We start from the raw sequence: 21,971 nt of genomic DNA on the forward strand, positions 1-21,971 counted from the left end.
GTCATTGCTAAGGGAAGGAGCAATGTTTTTATTTCATTTGTCCAGTGCACAATGAGCACTTGTCTGCCTCTGGACCAAACAAGACGGCTTAAAGAATTAGGTACATTAAGCCTTGTACTTGCTAAGTCGGTGCGTCGCTGGTCTGGAACTCTGGGTATTCTCTGAGGCGGGAAATGTTCATGCAGAAGTCTCGTCTCTTTTGTTCAGTCATTTAAAGGCAGACTCTGTACATACTGGATTGGTCACATTGGGAGTTACAGAGTGCACAGAAGCCTGATAAACAGCCAGAGAAACTTCTCTTGCTTTTAGATCTGGTCCTGAAATCGGTCTAAACACAGAATGCTGTGCCTTTAATTCATCTCCACTTAGCATTAAGCTTTTTTTCCCCCCTCTGCACAGAATGTTTCTTTCATCTCAAAACTCGGATTGCTGTCGAAGAAATTTAAAAAAGAGTTAAAGTTAAAGGCAAACATTGTGGTGTGACTGAACCAGGGCTCTTTTGTACTTTTTCAAGTCTTTACATCTCTCTGTCATGCTTTAATGTTCAAGCTTCCTTGAGGCTTGCAGTAGCAGCATATTGAATTACATCAAATTGAAGGTATATGAAAGAAATACAGTTATTATACATACACACATAGTTAGAAAAGAAAATCCTTTAGTCCCAAATGAAGGAATTGCCGGAAGGAAGGTTTGAAATTACAGCTTAGGGATAAAGAATTAAAAGATGCCAGCTGCATGGAAGACCCTATAGTCAGATTACCACAAGACTGCCATGGGCTGTAGGTTACTTAATATTTGAATAATCTTACAGTCTCTGTAAGAATGGCAGATGATAATGAACAACACTTGCCCAATTTTAGTCGGATCTCCTGTTCAGCATGCTGCAGGATCCAAGTCACTGCTAATTCTAGCCACAGGCAAACTCATCATCATGCGAAAGTAATGTCATCCTTAATTCAAGCTCTTAAGAATTTCGAAAATTGGATCAAAAAACGGTCTTTAAATTGTTAATGAAATATAATTTAAACATGCCTTTCTTAAAAGAATGTATGGTAGGAATGTCTTAACATACCGAAGGCATACATTTGAACAACTGAACATAACATTTTGATGCTTACAGCATAGCAATTTTAAGGTTGTCTTTTTTGTGAGATGAGACAGAATCTTCAAATACAAGTTGCACTGAAATGCAAGTAGCCACATGAATGTTTTAAAACTATTACAAAACCTGAATTGTAAAAATCATTTTTTTTCTATCTGGATGTTTGGAATCTTGTATTTTGACAGCCCAATTATCTTCTCAGTAATAGTACTTATTTTGTTTTGAGTACCTCCAGAAATTTAAAACAGAATGCACTCAGAATAGATGAAAAATCAATCAGGGTGCCTGTATGATTTATTTATTTATTTACTTTACCAGGCTAGCATCTGCTATGAAGTTTCCAAGCTGTAAAGTGAACATTGCTATCTCGAGTATGGATATTAGTACATCCCCATGCTCAAAATAACATGACAGGCTGCGGATTGTTAATGACAACACTTGAATCATTTCAGATGGACAAAGACAAGAAGTGAGTTTGGGGGGCGGAGCTTCCAGACACTGCTTCTACAACCTTTCACCCAACACCCAGTACAAAATCAGCGTCTACGCCCAGCTCCAGGAAACTGAAGGACCGGCGGTCGTCGTCATGGGCAAAACCTGTAGGTGTTTCTGCCGAAGCCTGCCAGCCAGCCTCCCTGTATTCATACGGTGTCCCCAGAGCCTGGACAGTGTACATTAGAGCAATGCTGTGACAATATTGCGCTTCAGCTGTGAAGCAATAAGACCATGTAGGAGAATCGACTTCTGTCTCGAGGGGGGCATTGTCAAAGCCCGCAGAATTGCTCTAGGGCCTGTGCTATCATCTCCCCTTCCCAGGTATGTGTGTTTGCATTGAGATGCACGATTGCACACAGCGTGTAGACCAAGATTTATTGCTTTGTTTTGACGCAAATTAAAACTAAAGCCCGGCTAAATTGCCATGTGTTCCCTCCTGGAAAGCCCAAGAGCGCGCTATCAAATGTAATTTCTACCACTCGCAGCCACCTGATTTACTGCTGCAGTGAACCAGCGATGTCATCAGCAGAGCGCACAGAAACGCAGCCGTTCGCTCCTCCCGAAACTTCATTCAAATAAAATAAGTCTATTACATGAGTATCTTAATCATACATGGACATTAGGATTTAGTGATACTGCTACCCACTGTCATCGTGTTAGTTGCAGGGTCATTATTGATTTTTGTGTATTTTCTTCTTAAAAGCAGGTGCTGTTTTAATAGTAGCCAACTTTAATACAAATAAACTGCTTCTGTTGACTTTACGAAAGCAAATTTTGAAATAAATTTCAATTGCTGTCTTAAAAACTTTATTACTGAAATGAAGACTTATCTCAGTAACAGTCAATTGTGCTGCGATGGGAAGTTTGGGGAACAATTGTATTTTTTTATCTCTAATTTGGGATGCCAAATCAAACCGTTAGCTCTTCCCATCATTGCAGTGTCCTCTATCAGTTCAGTGGGTCAAACACTAGCATGTGTATCCTCTGAAATGTGATGTTCGTCCACCACTTCCTTCTACTCGGGTATAGCTGCCCGCTTTGCTTTGCAGTTCCTGCAGTACAAAAGGCAGTAGGTCAGTGGTGCCCCATCACTATGGCGATAGCCTGCTGACCGAAACCCTCATGCCCTTTTCCACGATGGCCAATCACGCGTTACACTGCGGGATTCTCAGCCACGGGTTGGTGCTGGCACTGTCCAGATTCAACCTGTCAGGTGTATCACTGAACTAAGCACAAACTGAACTGAATTGGCCATTGAGGAGGACCAGAGAACAATACATTTGTGGAAGGGATGCCAGTTCTCTTCTTTGTTTTGCAGACCTAATTTGCTGTTAGTTTATCAATCTGATTACCTAATGATTTGTTTATTGTAACGAGGGAATGGAACAGTACCATAGTATGTGCAGGTGATAACTGATCTGTAACTATGATTTGTGTGTTTCCCTGATGTGCAGTTCCCGTTCCAACTGCAGCCCCGACTGTGCCCCCGACAACCTCCCTACCCACCATTCCTCAGCCCAGAGAAGGTGAGGAAAACCCCTCTTTTGACTATTTTTTCGACAGCCTGCAAAAAAATGCTGCCTGTTTTTGATTGAAATATGGTAAGTTGGTAAAATTCAGTCAAAACCTTTTATGACATAATCAGCACATTACTAGTGTTACTAGTGTCGTCAAGTACGTAGGGGTGTGCAGAGATGTCATTATCTGTATCTGTATCTGTATCCGTTCAACCAACAAAATTGTCTGTATCTGTATGTGTATTTGGATAGAATACAGTAAATGGGCGTGGTTTAAACCGGAAGTCACGTTAAACCTAATATTCATTGGCAATGCAATGGCATACATTTCATCTCTCTCTCTATTTTTATTTTCAACTAAACAAAGTTTTATGAACTGTCTGAACCCCAGCACCCCCCCCTTTAACTGGGGTGCATTGAACAAGCATAAACAGAAAAAAATGTTTTATAAATCGAAATCTTATGTTTTGCATTGGAAATAGAAACTATTTACAGTAAAATATAGAAACATATTCTTCAGTTGAAGGGAATAATCTTAAATTTCAATGATGCTGCGTTCGCGTTTCTTGATGTGTTAATGTTACTGCAGTTTGCTCGGGAAACGTGAATTATTACTTTACAAAGGTAGTTACATATAACCTACAGCCTACATTAACTTTTTTTTGTTTTATTTTTATTTTTTCCCCTACTGAACTAAGTTTGGATAGACTACAAAACGTCTGATGTCCTCATATTTTCCCTTGGTGGCTGGATTTCGTGTTCATTATAGCCAAGACCTATGACTGATACATAGGGCCTACAGCATGTTACATCTTAAACGGATGAATATTAACTGAAATACAAGGTAAAACGTCGGTTTTTTCAATATTTCGACTGGGTTTTTTAATGGAGGAAATTAACACATACAGCTAAAAACTACAGGTTCGAAGCTTGATTTTGATGTATAGGCTGCTGGGGTTTGAAAGAAATCCAGCTGCCACACCAGGCTTGTGTCTCGCTAGCTCCCGCACCTCCTCCTCTATGCGAGAGTTTCCCTGAGTGATAGCTGGGAACGGTCTCAGCCCGCTGCCTGCTGTGCGCTGACTCGGTGGGGGCGACTACAGAATATACCGATCACTTTTCAATAATGTGTAGTAACATCCCTAGTACAACGTACTGTGAAATGTAGATTTTAATACGTTGTTAATCTCACCTTAATTCACATTTGAACATAGGCCTACTCAAGCGATAATGTGGGAAATATTGTGAATTCAGTGAAAGGCAGTCGCAGGGCTTTAGGGTGAAGCGCGCTTGTCTTTAAATGAATGGCTGCATTCTCTTGTTTCACCTTCCTGTGGAATTCTGGTCACATCCTCATTAAAGCTAATTGCAAAGTCCTTTCAGGTGAAATCCATACAACCCATTTTCCCTGCTGGTACGTCCTGTTTACCCGGGACTCATCAGAGAAACATTGGCTTTTGTTTGATTTCCCTCCAGAAGACGAGAAATGTTTCTTATCGCAAAAAAAAAAAAAAATTCAAAGACAAAAGGGCTCTGGTGAGGGGAAAAAAAGATGACCCAACGGTAAAAAGTCCGCCATCGACTGGCTGCGTTTGATGTAAGGTGTTGATATTGTTGCCGTGGGGATTTTTCATCACTTCTCATCTCTGCAGGGGTTGGAGGGGAAAGAGGGCAGCTGTGCTCTCTTCCCTCACCCGACTCCCACCCCAACCTTCTCCCTCTCCGCCCTTTCAGTGTGCAAAGCGGCCAAGGCCGACCTGGTCTTCCTGGTGGACGGGTCCTGGAGCATCGGCGATGACAACTTCCACAAAATCATCCGTTTCCTGTACAGCACGACAGGCGCGCTCGATCAGATCGGCCCGGACGGGACCCAGGTGAGACCCTGGAGACGCGGACGGTGGGGCTGGTCAGCTGCTTCTGACACAAGTCAGATGCTTTAACATAGTCCGCGGCATATTTCTAAATGTAATTTGAGCTGTGGCTCCAACATATTATTTGCCCTCAATCTGTCAAATAGTCTTGCTTTGTAGATTCATTTTACGATGTTAAATGCAAGCAATCCAATTGACAAAAATGGATTAAGACGATAAGGTCTGGATAAGGTCTAGTTTGGATTAGCAGGGATGGTTGAAGTGTAGCAGACTGCTCTTGCCGTATCAAGAGCAAGGGGGAGGTGGCTGTAAGATCGGGTGTTGGATTGTCAGGCAGAGACTGTCACGTTTATCCCGAGAGCTTCAGACTGCATTGTCCGGCACTATCTATTCAACCAGGCATGTGAATGAGAAGGAAAGGCTTTTGTCAATATCCTCATGTGGAAGGAAATGGGCCACCAATGCGTCTCCTCGCCGTGTGGTTACTGCACATCAATAGAGCTCAGCACATTTGTGTGGACCTGCGGCCTGCAGGTCTTATGCTGGGAAAGCCAATAAGGAAAAGCAGTTTAAATGCCTAATAGATTTGAAATGAACAAAGACTGGGTGCTGTATTAGACCATTGGTGCTGGTCCAGTTAGGTCAAACTAAAACTTAAACATTTTGCTTCAAAAGTCACCAAAATATGAATGCCAAACTGTATTTATCTTACTGTCCAAGTAAAGTGCAAATGTTGATTGAGTTTTGATTAGTGAGACTCAATACAGAATACAGATGTAGTAAGGAAACAACAGGGAGGTAGAGATTAATCCTGTCGTATCTGAAGGGCCGTTTCAATACGGCGAGAGCGGGTGATGGTGGTCGTGCCCGAAGCATCCCCCTTAAAGGCCTTTTCCTTTTCCCCCTGATAGGTGGCCATCGCTCAGTTCAGTGATGACGCCAGAACGGAGTTCAGGCTCAACTCTTACAATGACAAGGAGAGCCTGCTGGAGGCCATTCAGCGCATACAGTACAAGGGAGGAAACACCAAGACAGGCATGTGCTGAGAACGGGGGATGTGTTCAGAATGTGTGTCTGTGTGCAAGAATGTGTGTCTGTGTGTATATCCTGTATTCATCTGCCTTCCTGCATGTTCAGCGCTTGTACATGTATTTCTATGTGTGTGTAGGTGTGTGTGTGTGTGTGTGTGTGTGTGCGCCTGTATACCAAATGTGGTCTTTTCAGTGCATTTTGAATTACTCAGATGTGATTACACAGATGGTAAAATAAATTGAAATGGAGTGACATTTGAAGAGCTGTGTGGATAGGACTCTTAGTTTTAGCTTGTCTGCCTCTATTTTTGGCAGCCAGCACATTAAAATTGTAGAGAGATCAGTGAGAGATGCAGTGATGTCCAGCTTCGGTCTGGTGAGTTATTTTTATGGTCCAACCTTGCCATTATAAAAAGATACTAGCCATAACAATCACGCAATCATACAAACAAAGCAAGGCTTTCAGGAAAGCAAAAAAACTGAGTCATTATTTTAATATTTGTATTGTGAGTGCTGAGCTATGCTGAGTCACCATGGCTGGAGACAATTGATGCAAAATGACTGAATTTCTGTCAAATGAGTCAACTGAAACACCAGTGATTGCCTCCATTATGCAGTTTTGCTTCAATAACAAAGCTTTTTTGTTAGTAAGTAAGCAGCACCCAAAAACAGTATATACTTGTATTGCCAATTTGTTTGAAAGACTATCGCTTCGCCAAGAATGTACCAATTCAACTGTAAAGCAGATTTCACTTGTAAATAAACACATATTTTAAAATATATTCAATAATATAGTGTATATGTAATGTTTTTTTAATTCAATTCACAACATAAACATAGTTTTATAAGATTATTTATGGTATTACCACCATCTCTCTCTCTCTCCCTCCCTGTAGGACGAGCGATCAAACACGTGAAAGACTTCATCTTCACTGTGGAGGGGGGCATGAGGAGGGGCATCCCCAAAGTACTGGTGGTGCTGACAGATGGCCGGTCTCAGGACGATGTCAATAAGGTTTCCAAGGAGATGCAGATGGAAGGTGCGTAACCCGCGGCAACCAACGTGCATCCTTCCGAAATGTGTTGCATTCCCCACTGCATTTAAGAGGTCATAACCTGTGAGAACATGAGAATGCTGAATGATAAGTGCAGGCCATTCCACCCACCTAAGGTCGGCCATTTTGTGTTTCATTCACCCCCCTGCTTTCGATCGCCGCTGGCCCCTCAGGCTACATCGTCTTCGCTATCGGGTTCGCGGACGCAGACTACGGGGAGCTGGTGAGCATCGCCAGCAGGCCCAGCGAGAGGCACGTCTTCTTCGTTGATGATTTAGACGCCTTCAGGAAGATCGAGGAGCAGCTGGTGACCTTCGTCTGCGAAGCTGCCTCAGCAAGTGAGTCATGTCGTGCTGCCTTGGAACTCATTCAAGATTTAGCAGTGGAACAGTTTTTGATAGGTCACAGCAGTGTGCCGTGTTGGTTTTAGGTGCACTTGGGGAAATGTTTTCTTTGCCGAAGAGCGAGTAACTTATTGTTGCTGGAGAATAAATATGATGGAATGGCTTTTGAATATCATCATTGGCAGTAGCGTTTTAACGTGAAACCTCTCTTTCTAGCGTGTCCCTCTGTCCAGATGAGTGGCAGCACCTTAGCAGGTGAGAGAAAAGATGGCGACCTTAGACGATGGACTGACCGCCATAGAAAATGACTGCTATAGAAACGGACCCCTGGAGAAAAACAGACAGTACTAATCTATGGCCACAGATGAGATTTGCAACTCTAGACATTCAAAGATTGAAAGTCCATGATGCTGAACTCGCTGTGGAGAAAGTGAAGCCCTTCCAGTTCCCTTTCATTTTTCAGTAATTATTTATTACTTTGTGTACCTGATGTCAGGATTGACTTTGAATCAGCAATGCAGACTTCCACAGCCTGTCGTACATAAGCTCTGTAGTCAGGCTTATAGTAAGAATGACAGAAAGACAGTCCTCGGGGCATCTATTACTGAATTAGTCATTTGCCCAGTTTCATGCCCAGATGTTAACTGAATCAATTACGGTTAGACACACAGTAAACACTTCAGTGATAATTCAGTTGTTACAGAGTTTATATGACCCCAAAAGGAAAACAGTTTAACTTTTTTTCTGTACAATGTGTATCAGTGATAGTTCAGCATTATGTCTCCCAGGATTTAAACCCATAGCCATCCGTTCAGTGGTCCAGTTCTACTTGGTGAAGGAGCATTTTGTCATTTCCTCCTTAGGCTTCCGGATGATGGAGATGTTCGGACTGGTCAGTGGCCAGTATGCAGGTGTAGAGGGCGTATCCATGGAGCCCGGGACGTTCAACAGCTTCCCCTGCTATAGGCTGCACAAGGATGCCCTCATCTCCCAGCCCACAAAGTATGCATTGTCACAGGGAATGGATGGGGGTTACATAGGGAATAGTGAGAGAAAACAAGGACCAAAATCAATTATGAGTTTATGGTTTTTAGGTTAGTGAGAGTCATGTGATGTAACCATTTTCTGGTCCAAATTAGTAAAATATTTATGTATAGTTAATCCTTGCTTCTAATTGTCTTTTTTAAAAATTGAACAGAATTGAAGTTATTTTGTATCTGATTCTATTGTAAGTTTGTAAGTTTCATGACCTAGAGCAAATTAAGGTTTGTCATTAACTATGACTGTTCTTTTTTTTCTTCGCTTCTCTTGGGGAGCTAATTTGGGTACATAACTCCCCAATTAGTAATTGGTACTAGTAGTGAAGGAAATAACCAACATTTGCCTTTTTGTGAGTCAGGGTTACTGGTAAATGTTGACTGAATCCAGGCCCGTGTGTTTGTTTCAGAATTTATTATCTGATTTATGTTGCCTTGAGGGAATGTTGTTCATTTTATTCCAGTGATGTCTCTTGGCATTATAAAGGAATTTGTTCTGTATCTGTAGTCTCACAGGTCAAATAGAAAAAAAAGAATTATTCTCAAAAGGGTTATTATTATACAATGTGCCCTAGACTGTGGGACCAATTTATAGCCTACTACTGAAAGTGTGCCCTGCAATAGATTGGCAGCATGTCCAGGGTGTATTCCTGCCTCTTGCCCAATGCACGCTGGGATAGGCTCCAGCACCCCCCGCAACCCTGCTCAGGATAAATGGGTATAGATAATGGATGGATGGATGGATGGACTACTGAAAGTATTACATAGATAAAATACATTTTAACAGGCGAGACTAGCTGTAGGTGTGTATGGTATAACTGTAAGTGATTGGGTGCTGTCATCAGAACGTCCTGCCCCCTGTCCGTTACTCCTCAGGTACCTGCACCCCGAAGGCCTGCCGTCTGACTACACCATCACAGTGCTGTTTCGTCTGCTCCCTGAAACTCCCCAAGAGCCCTTTGCATTGTGGGAAGTCCTAAACAAAGAAAACGAGCCCCTGGTGGGCCTCATCCTGGACAGTGAGTGGGGCACTTGCATTAATATTGCGTCAAAGGAACTCTCTGGAAGAGACAGATAAAAGCGTATCACACTTCTCTGATTGCTGCTATTTAGAACACTTTCCTTTTCAGATTCTCTCTGCAGGTAGTGGCTGGGTAGCACTAGAAATGTGTTGAATTTTTTTCCCGCAATTCTGTGTGATAAGATTCTTAAAATGGCACACGTCTTTTAATGAGGACCATTATAATCCTTATGACAGTCTGTAAGGTGCATTTTCAGGCCATTATCTGAAAGGAATAAGTTTTTATTACATGGGTTACATTGATGTAGAATTGTTAAATAGCATTTCTTAGAACTCATGCCAATGTAAACCAATCTTGCCGTGTAAACAGTTGGAATCTTTGCTAACAAGGCATACCGATCTGTCTCCATCTTAACTACAGATAGTGGGAAAACCCTCACATTCTTCAACTACGACTACAAGTCAGAGTTCCAGACAGTGACCTTTGAGGGGCCAGAGATCAAAAAGCTCTTCTATGGAAGTTTTCACAAGGTCAGTGTTCTGTAGTGTTGTGTTGTTTTTGATATTAAACACAGCCAGACCAGTCTTATCTGAACTATTCACACCTTTGGTGGTTTTTGGCATGTTGTGCAGATTGAAGATAAGCTTCCTTTTTTGTGGAATTTGACTCTCATTCTTCAAATCAGTGATATGCAGTTGAGTTCCTGTCCCTGTGGAATGCTGGTCTTTGGAGTTTGTTGTCCCATTCGTGGGTAACAATCCATCTCTGGTGGAGAGACTGCGCCACATTGGGAACCTACTGAATAGTTTTGTTTTGTTCTTTTTTGTTTGTTCTCTGCTGAAGTGATTCCATATGCAGTAGCTGCCCTCTTGGACAAAATAGAAACCTCTAGAGAACCCTTTTCAGCAGCTGCATGCACAGAGGGCCAAACAGTGCTCACTCTGGAATTCTAACAGCTCATATTCTGAGAGCCTGCTGATTTTTAATCAAGCTAACCCACGATGATGCCATCTGAGTGTGGAGCTCTCAAACAGAGATGAGCTTTTCCTCTCTCATTGGCCTCACATGAGCCCTACCCTTGTAACAAAATGCAGAATGTAATTTGAATACAGCAGAATTAGTCAGCAGTAGCTGCTTGGAGAGAACTGTAAATCCATATATGGCTCATTGTGTAAATTATAAAAGGCTGACATCACAATTAGTTTGTGTTGTTGGTGTCTGGTTTAAACCATCATTTCTAGACAGTCCTGACTTATACCACTCTTCAAAAATAAAACACAAATGTAATACTTGCTTAAATGCTTAAGGTTCTTCCTTTCGCATGGTATGAGCCTGGCCTTGCAGTCTGGCATATAACAGCTAAATGTTATTTGTTGGGCTTGGAAAACTGTTCAAAACAGGGATTCTCCTAAAACCACTGCATAGACAGGGGTCAGTGATTTATGTACCGGTGTAACTCTCAGATATCTGTTCCTTTATGATTAAGAGAAGGTGCAGAAATGGGTTCTCAGTCTTAGCACATACTCACCTTCTACCTGGAGTTCTCTCCACAGCATATTTCTCTGAAGCACATGACAAAGTGCTACTTCTATGAGCCAGTTTGGGAAATACTGATTTCAGCAGCATATCGCTCTCCACGGGGTATTAGGGTATGGATTTGTATAGCTTTATTTGTATGCTTACAGCACTTAATGCTCTGTCAGATTAAACTAAAAATGATCTGAGAACAGCCTACTCTGTATACGTTTTCCAAAACCTTAAAAATGTTTTAATTTTCAAAACTTAATATATTCATTGAGGCTGTGTGTGTGCTGTTTTGGTAAAAGAGACTAGAATAACAGAATATTTTGTAATGATATTAAACTCGTTTCTTCCTGGGGGCAGTAAAGGTTTGGCTGGTGTTCCCCAAATCTCTGATAGGCAGTTCTTTGGGGGCTTATCAGCTTTGCGTAAGATTTTGTGGGCTGGGATTTGGTGTCCTGTAACTTGGCCGGGTTTCGCGCTTCATTCCGCGCGGAACGCGGAGGCGAAGCGGCGGCCGTGGAAGAAGTCCCGGAGCGGAGATCAGTCACGCTCCCGCGCCCTGAGAGCAGTAAACAGGAGCGGGCGTGCTCGGGCAGAGCAGCAAACAGGAGCGGGCGTGCTCGGGCAGAGCAGCAAACAGGAGCGGGCGTGCTCGGGCAGTGCCCCGTCAGAGGGCATCTCAGGCATTCTCTGCGAAAAAAAAACAAAAAACACCGGTTTACCTCACAGGCACGCTCCCAGAAGCAAACAAACCGAAGCGCATTTAACAGCGGGAGTGTCTGAAACAGCAGACTGAGCTGAGATTCCTTTGTTATGTGAAATGAGCAGATGTGTCACTTTGGCAGTGGAATTATACCGGGATAGATTTGTATCTCATGGGAGTAAAACACAAAAACATGTAGCATTTTGTGTTCCTTTCAAAGGTTCAATCCTTTGTCTTCACAAGCAAGAATTAATGTATGCTAGATTTTCTCCCGTTCCTATCAATCATGTTCACTTCATAGTTCAGTTACTGGACGCAAATAATGTACTGTAGGCAAATGATCCAGAAATTAGTGACTTGACATAGAAAATATTCAGGAGGGTGGTAGAGCGGAAATCTGTTCTGCTGAATGTATTTATTCATGTTCAGGCATTTTGTGAATTTTAATGTGGAGATTATTCCACTCTGAAAATCACTGAAATCCACAGAAATAAAACTCTGACCAAAGGACTGTTTGTGATCATGTTTTGTGTATGAGTAGAGCTACTTTGCCAGTTAGATTTTGCAACCATCTGTTCACAAGCTTAGTTTTCTAGCAGTTTTGCCCCTGGTTGTCTAACTCTGTTTCAGGGAATAGAAAATTTAACTAATGATGATTAGAAGAAAATGAGCAAAAAGATCATGAATAACCAATTAGTCTTTTCAGGTCAAATTCAAGAGATGTTCCATGAGTCATAGCAGTTCATTCAAAACTGCCATTTAGTTTGATGTCTCTATTCAATGATGACGAAGGAGCTGCTCATTCTGCTTGTTCTGTTCATATCTTTACTTCATCCTCCAACCACAATGTGCTCTCTCTCCCCTTGTAGCTCCACATGGCCATCAGCAAGACCTCAGCCAGGGCTGTCATCGACTGCAAGCTGGTGGGAGAGAAGCCCATCAATGCGGCAGGCAACATCACCATGGACGGGGTGGAGGTCCTGGGCAGGATGGTGCGCTCCCGAGAGAAGAGAGACAATTCGGCACCGGTGAGTGTGACTGAGGCACGCTGAGGAAAGCAGGGCCAGGGTTGCCAGATCTTTTCTGACTGGTGAAGGTGCTTTTCATGCACCTCACATTGGCCTTGTGGTGAGAGCACAGCAACATTTTCCATTTTGAATCAGCTCTGCCAGGGTAGGGACCACATGTTTCCTGTTTGATTTTAAAGTACTCTATCAGAGTTGACTTTACACTGAATATTTGCCGCAAGGCCAGGTGCCATTTTGGCATATATTAATGTTTTATTTGGAACATAAGATAAGATAATCCTTAAGTTAGGTTAAGTAGCTGCTTAACAGTGATTAATAGATGGCAGTAGTATATAATAGATGGCAATTGATGATAAAAATAGTTAATAGTTGAACTGTTAATAGTGTTATTTTTGCACATGGTACATATTTTTAAGTGCAGTGGTGGAGATGTGAGCACTATGGAGTTGGTATTATGTCACTGAAAGACAGCTTTTTCTTGAAATCTGTCAATTCATGCAGTGAGCCCAGAAGAGTTGTCTTTCAGTCCGTGTGGTGGAATGAAGCATCTCATTCCCCTCATGTGCATCCAAATGGAAGAGAGCAGAATTTGATGCTAAACTGGAAATATGCACTGCATAAACACCCCCTGCAATACAATGAGGGCTTTCAGTTCCACCGTTCACTAATTACGTTCTCGTTAAAAACTGTTTATTCAAAGCATATGTGATAGTATTTTTTTTCTTGATGTTTTCTTGTTTGTTTTGCCATAGCCTTGTGAAACGAATCACTTTTAATTGGACTGCTCAGCTGTTGAAAGGAATATGATGTAACTGGTCAAAGGAAGGTGAAAGTCACTGTACTTGTCTCCTGTGGAGCAAGATCTAAGCATGTGGCTTCATTTGTTAATAGCTCGAAATTAATAGCCCCTTTGCATTCTTAATAGGCCACAACATTTGTTTCTCTCCTATTTGTTCAACCTAAACCATGAATTTGTTACTTAAATCCTGGAGGGCCGCAGTGTCTCCTAGTTTTTAGTGTGTTTACAGCACAAGTGATTAATTGAAGTCAATTAATGGCTAAGGAGTCCCACACATGGTTTCCAGGCCTAAATTGGCTGCTGACTGCGAGGAAACCACAGAAATCTGCAGACACCGCAACCCTCCAGGACAAAAACACTGTGATCTTCCATGTACACCTGCATCCAAACGATACCCAGTGTGTGAATCATGCGCGCGACATGCTCACGTGCGTTTGTTGTTTTCGTCATCAGTTCCAGCTCCAGATGTTCGACATCGTCTGCAGCACCTCGTGGGCCAGCCGGGACAAGTGCTGCGAGCTGCCGGGCCTGGTGAGAGCTGGCGCCGCTCGCGCCCCCTGTGCCGTCCCGCGCCCCCTGTGCCGTCCCGCGCCCCCTGTGCCGTCCCGCTCAGAGCCTTTCCAGCCCGTGCACACGCACGCCGACCCCCCGGCAGCATCACGCATTTGGGACACTCCAAACGCCCCGCGCACTCACTGCATTCTTTTCAGTATTCCGAACGAACCTTCGGCTCTAATCCAGCGGCAGTGCTCAGTCTTTCAGCCCGTGCTATTTCTCACACCCGTCAGCGGCACTGATAGAAGAGCAGATGTATTTAAGCTTGGCTGCATCAGGCGTTTGTGGCACACCGCCGTTTAAGGGCACTTTTTTTATTGGGAAGCGGTGCAGCGATTGGAGGTTTATTGATGTCGCTGTTTGTTTCCTGGCCGAGGGTTGTGATGTGTTTTACTGCTTTGGGCCGGGGAAAGGTTGTCTGCTGCTGACAGACGAATGAAACAGAGGTGAGAATAATAACCTGAGGCCCAAAGGCAACGCAGCAGAGGTAATGCACACGTCACTGAGCTGTGAAGGAACATACTCCCAGCCTTAAGGTCTACACACTTACCCGCTCTGCTTGTGTGTGCAACTTCAGGCGAATCATCCACCGTCTGCATTAACTTCTGACTGGCATTTTGTTAAAAAAATCCTCTGTAAGATAAGAAGCCTTATCTTTTTTCTTTCACTCGTTTAGAGTCTTATCTCAATGGCAGTTTAGTCCTTCGTGGATCTTGGCAGATTGTTACAAAAGCATAATTGTCTGGTAAATCTACAGTTAGATTCGGTAAACGCAACTCTGCGTGTGTGTGTATGTCTTTATGTTTTGTGTGCTGACAGTCTTTGGTTATGTTTGTACTGATAGTGTTGTAGTGTGTTATACAGTGTATGTCCTGCCTGCATTGCGTTCTGATGTGTGTGTACTAGCGGTTGTGTGGTTGTGTGTTTCAGCGAGTGGAAGCAGACTGCCCGGCTATGCCCAAAGCGTGCACCTGCACCCAGGACAGCAAAGGCCCACCCGGCCCCTCCGGACTCCCTGTGAGTGCCCTCTCCCCCAGAATACTGAGGTCATACTGGCCCACATTTTGCCTTAGGTGACAGAGCAGTACACAACCAGGCAATGCCAAACAGCATACACCTTTCCAGATGTAATTGAGTTATATGATATATATTATTTATATTTTCAGAGAACACAGAAACCCATTGGGTACAGTAATTAACACACGTAGTGCAGTCCCATACTGTGAGACTGTTTCATGCGACCATATTGGAGAGCACTTGACTAAAGGTTAACCACAATGTCGATGGAAGTGAATAATGGTTAACTGTATTGGAGACAGAGGTTAACTGTCGGAGGTGGGATTGCTTATTAATCCATGTCACATGGGATTGTTTCAAGCCAGGGACATGCAAACTATTCTGGAGAAGGTCACAAACGGATATTTGTCAGAACTTTCAGAGAGTCGAACTTGACATGTCAGCATAAATACATGACCTTATTCAAAAGGCTGCTGTTTCGTTCACGGGGCCTTCTTCAGTTTGTTAATGTCTGTAATACGAACACAATTGCTGAAAAAAGCAATTACACTGATTTACTGTTCTGATCCATCCCATTTAAAATTGTCTGACCTAGCCCAATATTGGCCACCCAATGAGAGGTTGAGAAAAATTAAGTTGTGACTTTTTATGACTTTTAAAAAATATGAAACTACTTTACGATTGGCTAGATGCAAATGTCTAATTTGAATTCTAAATTGGCTGAACAGGGCCTTGTGCCTTTTTCACAGCACTCCCATAGGAGCACCAAGGGATACTTTTTGAAAATCAATAAGCATAGTTTGTGCTTGCCTGTTCATTTTAAGCTCTGTTTTATTTTTCCATATTTTAGAACTAGGAAGGGGAGTATTCAAAAGTTGATGGAGAAGGTTGCTTGCTAGACATTTTAGTCGGTTACCTTGAGCTACATACTTGCCTCGGGGTATGTATAAATTAAATACCGAAAAGATGTCGTACCGCCGATAGTGCTGCCCAGAGTTTGTCTTCTGAGAGTACACTGAGAGAGTACACAGCATGAATGATGAACTACCCATAATCCTTTGCCCAATCAGCCACTGTGCCCTACCGCCAGTTAGCAGTAGAGATGCATTTGTGAGTGTTCCATCAGAGGTGCGGAAACAAGAGAATGCACCGATGGATATCTGCCCTGAGGCAGGGCTTTTAATCCAATGAAATACTGGTAGTGTTTTAAGGAAATTTCTGGTGCATGTGCTTGACACCGTGGAGCCAGATTCCTCAGGACCAGTGGGTGGGTACGGGCAGCGCTGGTGAGTTTAATGGTGCTTCATTGGAGGCACAAAAGGAAATGCACTAAGATATTGTCTGGGAAGAGCATTTTCAGGCTCCTGAAGATTTTTATCCCACCAAAAGAAAGACATTGAGGCAATTGGCTAACAGCAGGCAATTGGCTAACTCTTCCCCACTCTGTGTGACAGTCTGACAGCCCCTCCACTACTCCCAGTCGGTCTTTGAAACTGTCCCTGCTCAACATTTTTAGACATAGCCACTGCTGAAATGGAATATAGATTTTCCAAGACAAATGTGGATCTGATGACAGCCACATCTGGCCTCCTGCCCAGATCCAGAGCCTTTCTTGATTAATAACAATAATTGATTATTGATTCCACCTTGTTGAGCCCCCTGCAGTTGCTTGCTGGTAGTGCAAGCGACTGCAGACTGCTTTCACTATAATTTGTCATCCTAATTAGTTTCTTTTTTTTGCCTGAGTTCTTGTTCCCCCGACTGTTTCAAATATTCCACTTTCTCTCCGTTTATACCTGCTTCTTGGCTCCCTGTAGCAGCTGTGCTTCCAGGGGAGAGGGGTCTTTTATTGGATGGTTGCTTGTGTTAAGCTGCCATCTGTTCAGATATGCCTTCTGATTGGCAGGTGCCCCAAGGGCAGGGTCACAATAATACAGTTGTTTAGAACTAACATGTCAAAGGCTAATGAAGGTCTTCATACTTTACAAGAGTTTCCTGATTGAAATGTAATTGTACGTATTCATGTTCTGGAACATTTGCATAAAATTACACGTGAGCGCCGCAATAATTGATGCGTTTGCACCCTGAGACAATTCCTCTTTTGAAGGGTGCCATAAAATGAAGTTTGATTGATAAGTATCTGGCACCGCTTTGTGTATATTGTGCCAGATTGCCATTTGTTGTTCATTCAAAGGATGGCTTTGCTCTGGCGCCGTTTTCACAAAAACATTTTCTTTATGGTCAATGTAGAATTTTTATGATACTGTCTCTTAAACGCCCGAGGGTCTGCAACTGAGCTTGAGAACAATTAGGCTAGTGCTCAACCCCTATGGGGCTGTAATTAAAGCCTACCTGGTAGCAGGAAGCAGGGCTATTGGGGTAATTACTGTACGCACAGCCGCCTGCAGCAGCGGGTGCAGGAACTTGCAAAGGTCATAGCCCGCAGCTATTGGTTATTTTTGCTGATTGACACATCCCTGAGGAAGTGGCTGTACGTACTGATTTTTCCCACCAGTGTTCTATTTGTGTAGCAGTGTTCTGTTGTAAGTGGTGTTCTGTCATTAATACAAAATGTCTGAACAATTGTCTTTCCTTGAATGCTGATTATTGTGCAATGATGGTATTATCACTGTAGATACCATCCTGTAGACTGTAGATATGTGTCAGGATCTTGAACGGGGCAGAATGCTGATGTTTGCTGTGAATGAGCAGGCGTCTCTGAACGTCCACTGCGCGTGTCTCCAAATCGCAGGGCGGACCGGGAATCAGAGGTGCCAGAGGGGATCGAGGGGAACCAGGCCATGTGGTAAAGTACCCCCAGCCTCTCAGTGCTCATGCTAAATTTGTCTGTGCACACACAGGGGCCACCCACAACCCGCACCCCAGCGACACCCAGGAGGTTCAAAAGGGCAGAGAGACACCTGTTCAAAGAAAGACTGTTGAGAATTACAAAGACACGTATGCATATCTACAGGATACGTATGTGTTCTATTATCTTTGGAGCACGTCGTGGTTTTTCTGCTGCTGTGTAAATCTTTCTATTGGCCCAAGAACAAAAGTCAGAAAAATCTTTTCATATGTACAGCCTCCTATAATTATATATTAATATAATGTAATTCCCAGGGTCCACACTGACAAAGATTTATTCCTTTAAACACATCCAGAGTGTTTAGTGTCTTGGAAATGACCCGGTTAGGGTTATTTTTCGTCTTATAACATTGTTATAAGCGAGAAACCTGCCCTGTAATTACATTTCCTCCGCATGCCTCCACGCAGTGCGCATATAGATGTCTCCCACTGCTTGTTTTCATCCTGATGGATTATGCGGTGTATTTACCGAGGACGTGACCGCGTGCGTGAGATGGGAGCGGTGTCTGTAGCTCGCCCGTGGGGATCGACGGCAGCCCCAGACTGCAGCTCCGGCACGCCGCGCAGATTCAAAAACGCTCGCCTTCGCCGCTGAGCGCACGACAGAAAGCCTTTTAGGCTGGGAGAGGGAACGCGGTCGATGCTGATGGCGGCTCTGAGAGCAGAGCTCGATGGGTGTTTTTACTGCGGCCGTGATGCCGTTAATGTAGCCCCCGCTGGATGATCTTTTCTCGCTTGTCTAATAGGGGCCCCAGGGTCCGGCAGGAGAGATCGGTGCGCCAGGACCTCAGGGCCCCCCGGGCCCCCAGGGCCCCAGCGGACTATCCATTCAGGGGCCGCCGGTAAGGGTCTTGCTCATGGCCCCCCGTACACCCTGGGCATGATGCTGATGTCACACATATCAGTCCACACTTTACATGTTTACATTCTGCCCAATGCATAGCATTCATACATGTCAGCATTCAACATTAGGACAGTGCTGTCTTGTCTTACGCCCTCGCTACAAAGCAATGTCAATTGTATGTGGTCGCTTCAGTGTGAGTGAGTGTTTAGTGTCTATGCTGGAAACAGAGTGTCTCTGTGTTCCAGAACAGCAAGGACTTAAAGGTCAGCTGCACAGAAGTGTAGATACACTGTAAAAAAAGGAACTTATTGGTGCACATGTGAAATGGGGAAGAATTATATAAGGCCACACAGGTTTCGCTGTTTTTATTTCACAAAATTCTGATGAAAGGCAGCGCAGCTCATTAAAGTTGATACTCCCTTCTCCACTTTAACGGTCTTGTAAATGTTTTGTCACTTAGACCGTCCAAGTTCAAAGCTCTATTGCATATAATTACCAATCACTTTTTCAAGAGACTGTTGTGAAATTATAGCCCTTAAAGGAAGGGAGACAGGTTGCCCCTGCCTAATAGATTGTTAAAGCGGCAGTAAGTGCACAGAGGCAGTAGGAATCGCTCCATGTAAATTGGTGCTGATAGTTACTTCACTGCTTAAGTGGAATACAGTACGTGGGGGGTCATGATATGGTGTGGGGGTCGTGAGAGCCACCCACCAGAACTGTTTTGTGCTGTGGCAACAGGCGCAGGGGCCAGAAGGGTGACCTTTTGCGGAAGATGGGGGTAATTAATTGAGGGTCTCTTTCAGGGAGCACCTGGGGAGAAAGGAGAGAAGGGTGAAGCTGGCCCTCCTGGACTGCAGGTAAAGCACACTCGTGGTTTTTGATCGTCTGCTTCACCTCTGTGGCTTGGTATTTACATCAGCGCACATGGTAAAACTTCCAGTGTCAATTCAACTCTACCAGTGTTAATTCAACTCTAACAGATAGGGTTGGGGACCAAATGTTATGTGGTACAGTTGAATTAACACTGGACGTTTTGCTGTACACAGTCAACTTCTCATTAAACTAACTCTGTTAATTTAATTTAGCAGAGTTTATGTGAGTTTAAGAGGGATCAAGCGTAATTAATATGAGCAATCGTGCCAGACCTGGCTAACAGCATTCCTAGACCAACAAGCAAACACGAAGCATCACTGAAGCACTGGTGCAAATGAACTGTTAAACATTTTACTGGGTGGATGTCACATGCAACGGGGACAGCTTGATTAAGTTTTGTCACCTCCCACACTGGATTGAATGTTGTAAAATTGCATTCGCAAATGTGTCATTCCGAATACCTCCACGTCTGATGTGAGACGCCTCTTTAATTAGAGAGCCTGAACTCCGCGGTAGGTGGTGGAATCCTGTCAGAGAAAAAGAGAGATAGAGAGACAGAGAGAAAGAGATAGAGAGAGAGAGAGACAGAGAGAGTGAGAGAGAGGGAAAGAAAGAGAGAGGGAGACAGAGAGAGAAAGAGAGGGAGAGCTGCTTATCTGAGGCGGCTGGCTAATTGGAGAAATTGACACCCCGGTTGGCACCAGAGACGGCGCTAAGCAGGGTGAGATGGTGCCTGTCTCAGCGTCTCTGTGCCACCCAGACTCAGCATCACCTCCCAGCCCCCTTCCATTTCTATGAACTTGTGTTGGATGCAGCTAGAAAAACAGATCACAAGAAACCTGTCATCCTGGGGAAGATTGGGAAGCCTTTTAATATACCTGAATATCTGTCATTGTGTACCACAGAAAATATATGACTGGGATACTTATTCGCCCATAAGTTAATTGTTTAATTGAGTTGCCTTTGTTTTTTTGTTTTTGTTTGTTTTTCTTTAGGGTGTCCCTGGACCTGCTGGGACACCAGGCCGGGATGGGCCTGCGGGACAGAGGGTAAGACACCGTTAATAAAGTGGCCCCAGTTTGGAAAGATGAATGTTTGTCTGATCCCAAAAGGCAGTCGATGCAAGAGCTTTCTTTCCAATCTTATTATGCAAATTATATTTCTTACTTTCTTCTATCACTTTGAATTTCCTGCAAAACGATTTAGATGTAAATTTCAGCTCAGCAATTCATTCTTTTTAGGGAAAGGTTTTCATGAATCCTTCATCAATTTAAATTTTGCTCAGCACAGAATCTGTGCCGCAAAATCTGTGTTTCGCAATATGAAAAGACTATCCATCCATCCATTATCTATACCCGCTTATCCTGGGCAGGGTCGTGGGGGGTGCTGGAGCCTATCCCAGCGTGCATTGGGTGAGAGGCAGGAATACACCCTGGACAGGCCACCGGTCTATCACAGGGCACACACATCATTCACTCACACCTACTGTGTGGGCAATTTAGAGTCTCTATTTAACTTATGGACAAGTTAGGGTCTCCATTTAGGCTATGGACTATTTGGAGTCTCCATTTAGCCTACCTGCATGTCTTTGGACTGTGGGAGGAGACCAGAGTACCGGGAGGAAACCCACGCGGACACGTAACATGCAAACTCCACACAGAAAGGCCCGGGCCGGATTCGACCTTCTTGCTGTGAGGCGACAGTACTACCCACTGCACCACCGTTCCGCCCATGAAAAGACTACTACAGCCTTAACACGTGTTATCAAAGGTTAAGGGCAGATGGGCCATGCTGTTTTCTTCATCAAAAATAGATGTTCAGATGAGCAAATGAAACAAATTAGAAGTTTCATGTGTGCCTATCAGAAGTGTTCAGAATGTCTTTGGGTTAATTTGGACTGTGATGTGGATAAATGCAGTGACGTATGGTGTTTATATTTAGTGGCTCGTGGGTGTTTCGCCAGGCTCAATCTCCTCAAAGGAACCCTTCCGTCCTCAGTGGTGTGTGAGATGCTACAGGCTTTCATGGCTGCATTTAGTGGTGTTATGCACCTCCTCCACTGTGCCGCATCCAAATGGATCAGGGTCACCCTCTGCTTCCCGCCACATGGGACGGGCTGTGTCATTATCGCAGGCGGCCCCAAAAGACCACGACCCACTACACAGCTGAATGGTGTGGAGTGCGTGCTTTGCTCTGCCTTTTATCAAGATGGCTCTTCAGACTAGTATATCATTAGTCTACGGGCGCGAAGAGCCTGCTTGAGCGGGACGAGGCTCAGCTTAGCCT

General features: G+C 43.8%; 1 protein-coding gene across 7 annotated transcripts in view; it reads left to right on the top strand.

The window, feature by feature from the left end:
* The window catches only part of LOC135261501 (collagen alpha-1(XIV) chain-like), a 71,831-nt gene that overhangs the window by 39,862 nt on the left and 9,998 nt on the right, over nucleotides 1–21,971 (top strand). For all 7 annotated transcript variants that reach the window (XM_064347851.1, XM_064347849.1, XM_064347848.1 and 4 more), the window contains 17 exons: nucleotides 1,555–1,701; nucleotides 3,052–3,123; nucleotides 4,849–4,988; nucleotides 5,897–6,020; nucleotides 6,913–7,056; nucleotides 7,245–7,409; nucleotides 7,632–7,670; nucleotides 8,279–8,417; nucleotides 9,329–9,471; nucleotides 9,895–10,004; nucleotides 12,571–12,729; nucleotides 13,982–14,059; nucleotides 15,014–15,100; nucleotides 17,853–17,906; nucleotides 18,715–18,810; nucleotides 19,616–19,669; nucleotides 20,681–20,734. In XM_064347851.1, coding sequence (XP_064203921.1) covers nucleotides 1,555–1,701; nucleotides 3,052–3,123; nucleotides 4,849–4,988; nucleotides 5,897–6,020; nucleotides 6,913–7,056; nucleotides 7,245–7,409; nucleotides 7,632–7,670; nucleotides 8,279–8,417; nucleotides 9,329–9,471; nucleotides 9,895–10,004; nucleotides 12,571–12,729; nucleotides 13,982–14,059; nucleotides 15,014–15,100; nucleotides 17,853–17,906; nucleotides 18,715–18,810; nucleotides 19,616–19,669; nucleotides 20,681–20,734 — 1,805 coding nt within the window. The remainder of the gene's footprint in view (nucleotides 1–1,554; nucleotides 1,702–3,051; nucleotides 3,124–4,848; nucleotides 4,989–5,896; nucleotides 6,021–6,912; nucleotides 7,057–7,244; nucleotides 7,410–7,631; nucleotides 7,671–8,278; nucleotides 8,418–9,328; nucleotides 9,472–9,894; nucleotides 10,005–12,570; nucleotides 12,730–13,981; nucleotides 14,060–15,013; nucleotides 15,101–17,852; nucleotides 17,907–18,714; nucleotides 18,811–19,615; nucleotides 19,670–20,680; nucleotides 20,735–21,971) is intronic.

The sequence above is a fragment of the Anguilla rostrata genome, chromosome 8 (assembly GCF_018555375.3).
Source record: "Anguilla rostrata isolate EN2019 chromosome 8, ASM1855537v3, whole genome shotgun sequence".
Lineage (NCBI taxonomy): Eukaryota > Metazoa > Chordata > Actinopteri > Anguilliformes > Anguillidae > Anguilla > Anguilla rostrata.